Source organism: Somniosus microcephalus, chromosome 4 (assembly GCF_052327205.1).
Source record: "Somniosus microcephalus isolate GS21.2 chromosome 4, FLI_Smic_1.0, whole genome shotgun sequence".
Lineage (NCBI taxonomy): Eukaryota > Metazoa > Chordata > Chondrichthyes > Squaliformes > Somniosidae > Somniosus > Somniosus microcephalus.
The window spans coordinates 289528539-289540942 of record NC_140990.1 but is presented as its reverse complement, the minus strand read 5'-3'; the positions used below and the strand labels follow the sequence as shown (position 1 = coordinate 289540942).

The window sequence follows — 12404 nt, the reverse complement described above, 5'->3', positions numbered from 1 at the left end:
TGAAGATGACTTGCTTCCACATTAAAAATGAGTTCTCAGGTGACTGATGAGTCCAATGCGGGACCTACAGTCTCTCACAGGTGGGGCAGACGGTGGTTGAAGGGGTGGGTGGGTTGCTTGGGTTGACGTGTGCTCCTTCCGCTGTTTGCGCTTGGCTTCCGCTTGCTCCCGGCGAAGAGACTCGAGGTATTCGGCACCTTCCCGGATGCTTCTCCTCCACTTTGTGCGGTCTTGGGCCAGGGATTCCCAGGTGTCAGTGGGGATGTAACACTTTTTCAAGGAGGCTTTGAGGGTGTCCTTGAAGCGTTTCCTCTGCCCACCTGGGGCTCTCTTGCTGTGTCGGAGCTCCGAGTAGAGCTCTTGTTTTGGGAGTCTCGTATCGGGCATGCGGACGATGTGGCCCGTCCATTGGAGCTGATCGAACGTGGTCAAAGCTTCGATGCTGGGGATGTTGGCCTGAGCAAGAACACTGACGTTGATGTGCCTATCCTGCCAATGGATTTGCAGGATCTTGCGGAGGCAGCGTTGGTGGTACCTCTCCAGTGCTTTGAGGTGCCTGCTGTACATGGTCCATGTCTCCAAGGCATACAGCAGGGCGGGTATCACTGCTGCTCTGTAGACCATGAGCTTAGAGCCGGGTTTGAGGTCCTGGTCTTCAAACACTCTCTTCCTCAGGCAACCGAAGGGTATACTGGCACACTGAAGGTGGTGTTGGATTCGTCGTCGACGTCTGCCCTTGTTGACAGTAGGCTTCCAAGATATGGAAAGTGGTCCACGTTGTCTAAGGCCTTGTTGTGGATTTTGATAATCGGGGGGCAGTACTGTGTGGCGGGGGCAGGTTGGTAAAGGACCTTTGTCTTACGGATGTTTAGTGCAAGGCCCATGCTCTAGTACACTTCGGTGAAGATGTTGACGATGTTTTGAAGTTCGACCTCCGAGTGAGCACAGGCGCAAGCGTCATCTGCATACTGTAATTCGACGATAGAGGATGGGACGACCTTGGATCTGGACTGGAGGCGACGGAGGTTGAACAATTTCCCGTTTGTTCTGTAAATTAGCTCCACTCCAGCGGGGAGCTTACTGAGGGTGAGATGGAGCATTGCAGCAAGGAAGATCGAGAAGAGCATTGGTGCGATGACACAGCCTTGCTTGACCCCAGTTCGCACATGAATTGGGTCTGTGGTGGAACCGTTGGTCAGGATCATGGCTTGCATGTCGTCGTGAAGCAGGCGGAGGATGGTGACAAACTTTTGAGGGCAGTCGAATTTGAGGAGGACACTCCATAATCCCTCACGGTTGACAGTGTCGAAGGCCTTTGTGAGATCAAAGAAGGCCATGTACAGCGGTTGGTGCTGTTCCCTGCATTTCTCTTGTAATTGGCGTGCGGTGAAGACCATGTCCATTGTGCCCCTTAGTGGGCGGAATCTGCATTGCGACTCTGGGAGGAGCTCTTCGGCCACTGGGAGAAGGCGATTGAGGAGGATTCTTGCGATGACTTTCCCTGTGGCAGACAGCAGGGAAACTCCTCCTGTAGTTACCGCAATCGGACTTGTCACCTTTCTTGAAGATGGTCACAATTACGGCGTCTCTGAGATCTCCTCCTTCCAGATAAGAGAAATGTGTTCATGAATTAGCGCCAGTAGTGCTTCTCTGCCATGCTTTAGTGCCTTGGCGGAGATTCCATCTGCTCGAGGCCTTGTTGTTCTTCAGTTGTCTGATGGCCTTTTCAACCTCATGCCGGGCTGGGGTTGTGCTGAGATGGTGCCGGGTAGCATGCTGCGGGATGGAGTTGAGGACACTCGCATCGAAGACAGGGTCGCGGTTAAGGAGATCTTCGAAGTGCTCCTTCTAGCGGGCACTGACTGCCTCTCTGTCCTTGATGAGTACCTCTCTGTTCTTGGCCCGCAGTGGGGTAGGGCCTTGGGTGCTTGGGCCGTAGATGGTCTTGACTGCGCTAAAGAATCCACGCACGTCATGCAGAAGTACTTCATCAATGAGTGCCATGCGAAAAGTTTTTTTAAAAGGTGATCCATGAAAATACTTTACTGAGAAGCTTTTAAATCGTGTTTTAGTCTGCTTATAACTTTGGAAATATATTTTAAAGCAGTATTTAGGTATGACCTAAAAACAAGTGCTCTTTGGTTTGTATTTTTGAGATATGCATTTCCATAATTACAAACTCAGCAAAAAGGAATGCACAGCCTGCGTTGGCAGCTCCTAGTTATTAAAACTGTGCCAAGAGAGTGTGACAGGTTTAACTTGAGTAGTGGTGGATGTGAGAGCCTCAGATGTCTTCAGAGTATCAGAACTTTATTTTGTTTTAAGTATATAAGACCAAAGAAACGAAACAAATCATTGCTAATTTTTCTAATGTTTTTTGGATTAGAGGGATAAACAATGGTGTCCGTCAGCGGTCAGTGTCGGGACCATTGCGCCTCTCAATGTGTATATAAATGATCTGAATGCCGAAATAACAGAGCACAATAAAATTTTGCAGACAAAATTGGGGAGTGTGGTTAACTGTGAAGAGGACTGTAAGTGACTTCAGGACAAAAGACAGGTTAGTAGATTGGGCAGATAGCTGTCAGATAACATTTAATAAGGGGTACTATAAGGTGATACATTTTAGAAGGAAGAATAAAGAGGAAATTAATGCTAAATGGTAAAACTTTAAATAGAGTGGAAGAGCAGAGAGATTAGGGAGTTCTAATATGCAAATCTTTAAAAATAGGAGGACAGGTTGATAACTGTTTATATTGTTTAAAAATGCAGCAGCAGTATATGGGATCCTAGGTTTTATAAATTGAGATATAGCGTACAAAAGCCAGGAGTATTACTGAATCTATATAAATCACTCATTAGGCAGTAGTTAATATATTGTGTCCAGTTTTGGTGCCCTACTTTATAAAGGATGTCAAGGCTACGGAGAAGGTACAGAAGAGATTTACTAAGTTGAAATCCGGGCTGAGTGGCTTTAGTTACGAGGAGAACGTAGAGAAACTGTGGCCTTTTTCACTACACCAGAGAAGGACAGTAGAATTAGAGGACATGGGCTGTGCTTGAAAGGGGGTAAATTCAGAACTAATTTGCAGAAACATTGGCCCGTAATTTGCGGTCAGCGGCGATCGCTGCGCACAGAGATCTCACAATTTGTAGCGAGGACCTTAGCTTCCTCGACGTTGAAGTTGATTGTAGCACTGTCAAATGGTGAACTCCAGCGAAGAGCAGCAGTGATGTCACCAAGCTTTCTAAGCAGCCAATCACACTGAAGAATTCTCAGACGGCAAACCAGGAAATGAAAAGCACTGATCATCTGCACTTTTGAAAAATATTAGAGAGCAAAATAAAGATTGGGACATTCGCATGGAGTTAAGTTAGAAGCTGAAATATCATGAATAAACTTTAAATGTTTTTTTTAAAATCTAGTCATTTTTATCATAATGGAGAAATTTGACATTCCACAAATATAAACTAAGTTTTTCAGGCCAAAACGGTTGTTTAGAAGTCAAAACACTGTTAAAACCCCAGTTACACCTATTCCAACAAGGCTTTACATTTAATGGGGTATTTAACAGCGATCTTAGTGCGGAAAAGCTTAAGATTTCATCAGCCCCACTGGCCACAACTTCAGGATTTTTGCATTTATCTGCGCTAAATCCTGAAATTATGGTCAGTTTCAGAGGGGTATTGACGGCGAACACTGACCATTAACCGTCATTACCCACTGCAAAATCCAGGCCATTATTTCAGTGAGTGAATGGTGAATCTATGGAACAGTCTCCCTAGGGAGACGGTGGAAGCAGTTAGAATTGATTCATTCAAATGCAAATTAGATGGATTGCTTTTGGGGAAATTTTTTTTGAGATACAGTATATGAGTAATTTAAGACATGACTTGGTAAATGTAGCATGCTTGGAAAGGAAAAGGTGATTTTTGACCTATAGTTCCCAAAGCTCTCCACCACTGGGGTTTTCCTCATGCCATTTCTGTGCCTGTTGTAGACTGATTGATAGAGATTGATTGCTATGATTAGTCAACAACTCCATTATCATTGTATCATGTGACTACCAGGCTGGTATGAGGCAAACTAGATGGATCTTGATCTTTTTACAGCTATTCCTATGTTCCTAACTGAGGTGTTCACAATTGTGAAGGATTTTGATGATGTAATTAGAGAAAAGCTATTTTCCTGGTTAGTAACTAGAGGGCCTAAGTTTAAGATCATCACCAAAAGAACAAAGGTAGAAGCTAAGGGAGAAACATTAGGGATGCCATTACACTACAAGGTGTATTCTATAGGCCACCAACTAGTGGGAAGGATATAGAGGAGCAAATTTGCAGGGAAATTAGAGAGATGCAAGAACTATAGAGTAGTGATAATGGGGGACTTCAATTATCCGAATATAGACTGGGATATTAATAGTTTAAAGGGCAGAGAGGGGGAAGAATTTCTGAAGTGTGTTCAGGAGAACTTTCTTGATCAGTATGTTTCCGGCCTAACGAGGAAGGAGTTATGAAATAACAACAGAAAATGCTGGAAATACTCAGCAGGCCAGGCAGCATCCGTGGAGAGAGAAACAGAGTTAACGTTTCAGGTCTGGGACCCTTCATCAGAACTGGAAAAAGCTGGAGATGTAACAGATATTAAGCAGGTGCAGAGACGGGGGGGGGGTGGGGGGGTGAGGAAGGGAGGAAGGAATTGAAAGAATATACTGTACTTTTGTAAGAGACAGGAAAGATAAAATGTTGCAAATGGGAATGGCAAAAATCATACTGCATGAAAAATGGGGGCAGGGATAATTATCTGAAATTGTTGAACTCGATGTTGAGTCCGGCAGGCTGCAAAGTGCCTAATCGAAAGATGAGGTGCTGTTCCTCGAGCTTACGTTGAGCTTCATTGGAACAATGCAATAGCCCGAGGACAGAGAGATCAGAGCGGGAGTGAAGCGGTGAATTAAAGTGACAGGCGACCGGAAGCTCAGGGTCACCCGTACGGACTGAACGGAGGTGTTCCGCAAAGCGGTCGCCCAATCTGCGTTTGGTCTCCCCAATGTAGAGGAGACCGCATCGTGAGCAGCGAATACAGTATATTAAATTGCAAGAAGTACAAGTAAATCGCTGTTTCACCTGGAAGGGGTGTTTGGGGCCCTGGACAGTGGGAAGGGAGGAGGTAAAAGGGCATGTGTTGCATCTCCTGCGCTTGCACGGGAAGGTGCCAGGTGAAGGAGCAGGGCTGTTGGGGGTGATTGAGGAGTGGACCAGGGTGTCGCGGAGGGAGCGGTCCCTTCGGAATGCTGAAAGGGGAGGGGAGGGGAAGATGCGTTTGGTGGTGGGATCACGTTGGAGGTGGCGGAAATGGCGGAGGATGATCCGTTGAATGTGGAGGCTGGTGGGGTGAAAGGTGAGGACAAGGGGAACCCTATCGTGGTTCTGGGAGGGAGGGGCAGGGGTGAGAGCAGAAGTGCGGGAAATAGAACGGACACGGTCAAGGGCCGTGTCAACCACGGTAGAGGGAAATCCTCGGTTGAGGAAAAAGGAAGACATGTCAGAAGCACTAGTATGGAAGGTGGCGTCGTCAGAACAGACGCGGCGGAGACGGAGAAACTGGGAGAATGGAATAGAGTCCTTACAGGAAGCGGGGTGGGAGGAAGTGTAGTCCAGGTAGCTGTGGGAGTCGGTGGGCTTGTAGTGGATGTTTGTTGAAAGCCGATCACCAGAAATGGAGACGGAGAAGTCAAGGAAGGGAAGGGAAGAGTCGGAGATGGACCATGTGAAGGTGAGGGCAGGGTGGAAATTGCAAGTAAAGTGAATGAACTTATCCAGTTCAGGGCGAGAGCAGGAAACGGCACCAATACAGTCATTGATGTACCGGAAAAAGAGGTGAGGGAGGGGACCTGAGTAGGACTGGAACAAAGAATGTTCCACATGTCCCATGAACAGGCAGGCATAGCTAGGGCCCATGCGGGTTCCCATAGCAACACCTTTAATTTGGAGGAAGTGAGTGGAGTCAAAGGAGAAGTTGTTCAATGTGAGAACAAGTTCAGCCAGGCGGAGGAGGGTGGTGGTGGATGGGGACTGGTTGGGCCTCTGTTCAAGGAAGAAACAGAGCGCCCGAAGGCCGTCCTGGTGGGGGATGGAGGTGTAGAGGGATTGGACGTCCATGGTGAAAAGGAGATGGTTGGGGCCAGGAAACTGGAAACTGTTAAAGTGACGGAGGGCGTCGGAAGAGTCACAAATGTAGGTGGGAAGAGACTGGACAAGGGGAGAAAAAATAGTCGAGATAGGAAGAGATAAGTTCCGTGGGGCAAGAACAGGCTGAACCGATGGGTCTACCAGGGCAGTCCTGTTTGTGGATCTTGGGAAGGAGGTAGAAGCGGGCTGTGCGGGGTTGAGGGACTATGAGGTTGGCGGCCATGGCTGTACTTAAAGTAGATAAGTCACCAGGACCGGATAGGATGCATCCTAGGATGCTGAGGGAAGTAAAGGTGTAAATTTCGGAGGTACTGGCCATAATCTTCCAATCCTTTTTAGATACGGGGGTGGTGCCAGAGGACTGGAGAACTGCAAATGTTACATTCCTGTTCAAAAAGGGTGTAAGGATAAACCAGCAACTACAGGCCAGTCAGTTTAACCTCGGTAGTGGGGAAGCTTTTAGAAATGATTATCAGGGACAAAATTAACAGTCACTTAGACAAGTGTGGATTAATTAAGGAAAGCCAACATGGATTTGTTAAAGGCAAATCGTGTTTAACTAACTTGATTGAGGTTTTTGGTGCGGTAACAGAGAGGGTTGATGAGGGCAATGCGGTTGATATGATGTACGTGGACTTCCAAAAGGCGTTTGATAAAGTGCCACATAACCGGCTTACCAGCAAAGTTGAAGCCCATGGAAAAAAAGGGATAGTGGCAGCATGGATACGAAATTGGCTAAGTAGCAGTCCCTCATCCCTCTTATTATCCTGGTAAACCTCCTCTGTACCCTCTCCAAGGCCTTGACATCCTTCCTAAAGTGTGGTGCCCAGAATTATACACAATACTCCAGCTGAGGGCTAAGCAGTGATTTGTAATGGTTTAGCATGACTTCCTTGTTTTTGTATTCATGCCCCTATTTACGAAGCCAAGTATTCCATACGCTTTCTTAACTGCCTTATCAACTTGCCCTGCCACTTTCAAAGATTTTTGAATATGCACCCCCAGGTCCCTCTGCTCTTCCACCTGCCTCAAATTGTACAATTTAGATTATACTGCCTCTCCACGTTGTCCCTCCCAGAGTGCATTACTTCACACTTATCCACATTAAATTGTATCTGCCATGTGTCTGCCCATTTCACCAGTCTGTCTGTGTAGAAAATTGAACAATTTAAAGGGAAAGAGCAGCAGAATGGATTTCAGTGCTTTAATTTTTTAGATTTTAAGGTTGGGGGGGTGATGGGAGGCTTTTACCTTTCCACAGTGTAGCCTCATGCACACTGTTAGAAACTAGGGGTGCCTAAAAATGTATATGGCTACATGAATAATACTGTTTTTAAATGCTAAGTTTTGTTTTCCTGGAAAGCTTGCATTAGAATTTGAGACAGTCTTTTTAATCAGTTAGATTAGGTGAAACATAAACATTCCACACAGGGGCCCATAGGATTGTCCTGCCAGGCTGGTTATCTGTGGTTTGTAAGTTAGGGTTTTGACTTTGTTAATGTATCTTTAATTTGGCTAGTAAAGGCCCAACCTATGTTTCTCCCATTCTTACAAATAACCATATTATAATCTCTACAGATTTGTTAGATGAAGGTGAGATAGCCCAAGCAGCTGCAAGTTGCTATGTATTTTTGAAAGGGGAAAAAAAAGTATAAAGCAACAGCTATTGAACACTGAAAGCAGCGCGAAACCATAATTCATGGGACTGTAAAAGTTCTGAGAGAAAAGTTCACAGCAGAAAGAGGGAGTAAATCATAGACCTTACTTGTGAAGGTCCGAATGGTGAGATAGTGACTGGTTAATGTGCGACAGCTCTGACTGGGGCCTTGTACTTGCTGGGTTAAGGGGGAGAGAGTAAAAAGAGATAAGATGGATTCCAATGGAGGAACCTTGAAAATGTAAAAACAAGGATGAAGTAATGAGACCCTCTTTTGGGGAGGGCTTTCATCCAAGCACCAAGACAAAGAACTTAAGCGGTCATTGGTTGATGACGTTTTGGAGGAACCTCTACAGGTTAAATGGTCTTGCCAATAACTTGGCCTCAGGCCCACCCCTAAAAAGAGAATTAAAAAGTGACACTCCAAGGGCTTGCACACAGACTGTGGAAGGGAGAGCAGAACAGCTGGTCGAACACTCTTTTAAGAGTGATCCCATGCTCACCATCGAAGGCCCTACAGAGAGAGGGAGAGAGAGAGAGGCCAGAAGCCAGGGAACTGTTCACACATGCCTGCCATCTGTTTGATCGGGTCCAGTACAAGCTGCTTGTCACGGTTGTATGTTTTTGCTGTATTACTAGTGTTATATTCTGTCCTAAACTCTGATTAAACACATTGGCCTAGAAATTCAGTAAGGCGCTGCAAGCTTTGCGCCCAGTTACCGCCTAAAGAGGGTTTCTGCGCCAGTATAGGAGGTTGCGCTGATATTGAGCTCGGCGGTAATGGTGGCGGTAGCCGGTAGCGCTGCGCCGGCACCGATGACGTCATCGGTGTGCGCAGTGCCCCGATGCCGGCCCGATGCCCATATTCAGTTGCCGCCGCCTCCTCCGTGGCGGCCACTACTAACATCCGGAGACCAGGGCCTTACTGCAGCCTTAGTGGGGCGCATAAAGGTGGAGGTGCGGCCGGCCGCTTTTTCGGCGGCCGCCTGCCCGCACCTCCTTCCCCGGCCTCCTCCACCACCCCCCCCCGCGGCATTGCCGGCTGCTTTCCGCGAGCCCGGCACTTCTCCGTGGTGCCGGGCTCATTTGCCGGCACAATCCAGCGGCGATCTCCCCGTTGCAGGCACCTCCACCTTAAGAGAAGGAGGAGGCCTGCAGTACCGCAGCCTGCCGCACCGCATCGGGTGGCGCAGCGGCACTTAGAGCGCTGAAATTCAGTTTCTGCGCCCCAAGCGGGGGCGGGCACACCCTGGAATAGCGGCCGGTTCCGACTTGGGGTGCAAAAAGCGAATATCGGACGGTCGCACATGGCTCCGCGCCCAGCGCTAACTTTTGGCCGTTAGCCAGCTGGCGGGGCCATAGTGAATTTCTAGGCCAATATACCCACCATATTGGTTTGCACTCGATCCTGTTTACCAGAGATACGTGAATCTCTACATCCTTCACTTACTGTACAAATGCACAGATGGTGCTTTGTAATTCCATAGCATTTGAAATTACACGCAAAGAAAGTAAAACTGCAAAAATGGAGTATGTCTCCTTTTAGAAGAATGTTGCACAGTTCAGTGTGAAAGGGTAGTAGGAGACCTGGATATATTTGCCAACTTAAATGAAATGTTGGTTTTATGAGACCATCATTATGCTGTGAGTGTCCCACAGCACATCACTACTGGTAGTATAAGACTCTTAAAAGGGCATCATATTTAAACCTCCCACCACTGAAAATGGCACAAAGGTTTTTCATATTGATCAGAAGAGCCTTTTGTTTACATAGACTAAGTCACACAGACAATATATACACAATTCTGAGACTTCCTTTCTTTTCTTGCTCATGCTTTCTCTCTTTGTAAACAGAATTTCTTGGGATATGATGACAATTGACAAAAGTGCATTTATTGCTGATCCTTAGTTGCCTTTGGAAGGTGGTGGTTGTCTACGGCAGTCCTTGTGACTGCTTCCATGATGTTATTAGGCAGGGTATTGCAGGTTTTGAACAGTGATGGTGAAGGGACAGCAATGTATAGCCAAGTGAGGATGGTGTGCGACTTGGAGAGGAACCTTGAGGTGGTGATGTTCTCATGTTTTGTGCATTCATACACGGTCACACACACAACTGGCCTGGGGAAAATAGGAACGTATAGCAGACCATAGAGGGAAAAAATAAAAAGCTAGTGAGAATGGATAGAACATTTCAATCATCAGAGTTTAAATAATTTAATTGTGAACCTGGTTTGAGCAAGTGATGTGAATAAACCATTGTGACTGACCCTGCCTTCAGTGGATTTTCTGCATTGTTAGCTGTGAACTTAGTAAGTTCCAGTGCTACTAATTTTTCTTTTCTGCCTAATTTGCTTGGAAAGTTGATCATGTGCGTACAAAGTATCATAGCATTAGGGATGATTCCCATGAATCATTATACCTTTTTTCGGTCCAGATATTTTCTGCTGAAAACTGACAAAAAGCCTCTGTGTAGCCTACACCTGAATCGTGACCTAGTTTCCATGGCAGCATTTTGTACAGGAATAAATGAAAATTCCTACACTACAATCTCATCCAAGGAAGCTTTGTATTTTATTGAATTCTCTCCCTCTCATTTAAAGTAGTTTTAATTGCAATGTGTAAATTGATTCTTCAATAATCTGTTATGGTATCATTAAAATGTATTTAAAATATGTAATTTTTCATTTCTGGTATTCTCTTGGTTTCAGTTGAATGAAATTATTTGGAACCCAACTGAGGGCCAGTTCTGGCAAGTGGATCACATCAGACCAGTCTATGGTGGAGGAGGACAATGCTCTCTTGAGAACTTGCAGACACTCTGTACTGTCTGTCATAAAGGGGTTAGTAAACTAGTACTGTACTACTATAATCTAATGGTTGACGAGGCATAATTCTTTTCCCACAATGGTACTTTTAAAATCATTTGGCTGCTTCTCATGTTTTTGTCTCTTGTCATGATTGATGGGAGAAATAAAAGACTTGGGTGAGTCGGTCAAAGGGAAAGGTGCTGCACTCTTGTCTCCTGACTTGTAAAAATGGAGTCTTATTATCTTGGGCTGTCTTTGATGTCTTGCACTTAATATCACCATGAGAGCACTATGTAATATAAGCCATAAGCTTACAGTGCTGTACTGCACTCCAGGCTTAAAATTTGCTATTTCTATCCACTGGGTACCATAGGAAAGTTATTAAAAATAATAAATATCAGGCATTATCAATGGTCTACTACAGACTGTGTAATAAGATTTCTGTTATCCTTGGACTGAAAAGCTAATTGTGTTACGGATGTCATAAAATTGAGGTAATGCACTGTATTAAACAAATACAGCATATTTATTAAAGAAGTAAATAATCATTTTATATAAAATCAGTGATGTTTGCATGGGGAATGTCCTCCATTAATTGGGCTACCTGTTCAGTTTCAGTAGACTCAAAGTTTTGTAGTGTTTGGGACTTCAAAATCAGGGAGACTGTCGGCTGGATTTTGCCAGACCCGAGGAGACAGGAATGGAGGCGTGTGGGGTGTTAAAATTGCAAAAAGTGCCGGGCGGGCCCGACCCCGCCTCCAAGCAATTTTCCCAAATGCGTGGTTTCTGATCCCGTCTCCGTCCCGCCTCCAAATGGTGGGATAGGCCCTTAAGGCCCTTAACAACCTCGAAATTGCCTCTCTAATCCCATTTTGAGAGGCCTTTCCGATTTTAACACGTTTCCCACGTGATTCACGTCTCCTCTGAAACACGACGGTGAAACCTGGCGGGAGCACAATTGGATTGCTGACTATCAGCTGCAGCTCCACCATTAAATAGGAGATTTGATCAGTCATCATTTGCAGGTGGCAGGACTTTGTTGTCTCAGGTCTGGGGGAACTTTTAGCAGGCATAACCATAGCTGTGTAAGTTTGGAGCCTGACGCCGATCTCCAGTGTGACCTCCTGGGAAACCCCTCTCGCCACCTTGACTGAGCGCTTCCTCAACTGAGGCATCTACCAGGAGCATGGGAACCATATATTTCCTTTCCTCCTGGATATCAGATTTGGACGAAGACCAGCCGCGGCAGCAGCAGAACCATGAACAACAGCACCACCAACAGCAGGAGTGCCAAGCTACTGCTCACCCACCTGAAGCTGCACAGGCCAGCAGGCGCCAGCCCGTGGAAGCCCGTCGGCGCAGGAGATATCCCCCAAACAGGGTCTACAGACAGAGGATCAGCTACCTCAACATGAGTGAGCAGCAGTGCCAAAGGCGGCTCTGACTTTCGCGAGAGGTAGAGAGTGACATCTGCGCAATGCTGCAGCAAGACCTGGAGCCCAGAGGAGCAGGTGGACACCCCTTACCAGTGGCCATCAAAGTCACCACCACACTCAACTTTTTTGCTTCAGGCTCATTCCAGGGATCAGCAGCAGACATCAGCGGCATCTCCCAGGCGGCCGCACACACTTGCATCACGCAGGTAACCGATGCCCTCTTTGCCATCGCGCACAATCACATCCATTTCTCCAAGGATCAAGCAAGTGTCTTGGTGCGTGCGGTTGGATTAGCTAATCTGGCAGGCTTTC

The 12404-nt window shown here is 46.4% G+C and overlaps 1 protein-coding gene across 5 annotated transcripts in view; it reads left to right on the top strand.

The window, feature by feature from the left end:
* Positions 1-12404, top strand: part of zranb3 (zinc finger, RAN-binding domain containing 3) — a 152976-nt gene that overhangs the window by 122279 nt on the left and 18293 nt on the right. For all 5 annotated transcript variants that reach the window (XM_085986606.1, XM_085986608.1, XM_085986609.1 and 2 more), the window contains one exon: positions 10558-10689. In XM_085986606.1, coding sequence (XP_085842732.1) covers positions 10558-10689 — 132 coding nt within the window. The remainder of the gene's footprint in view (positions 1-10557; positions 10690-12404) is intronic.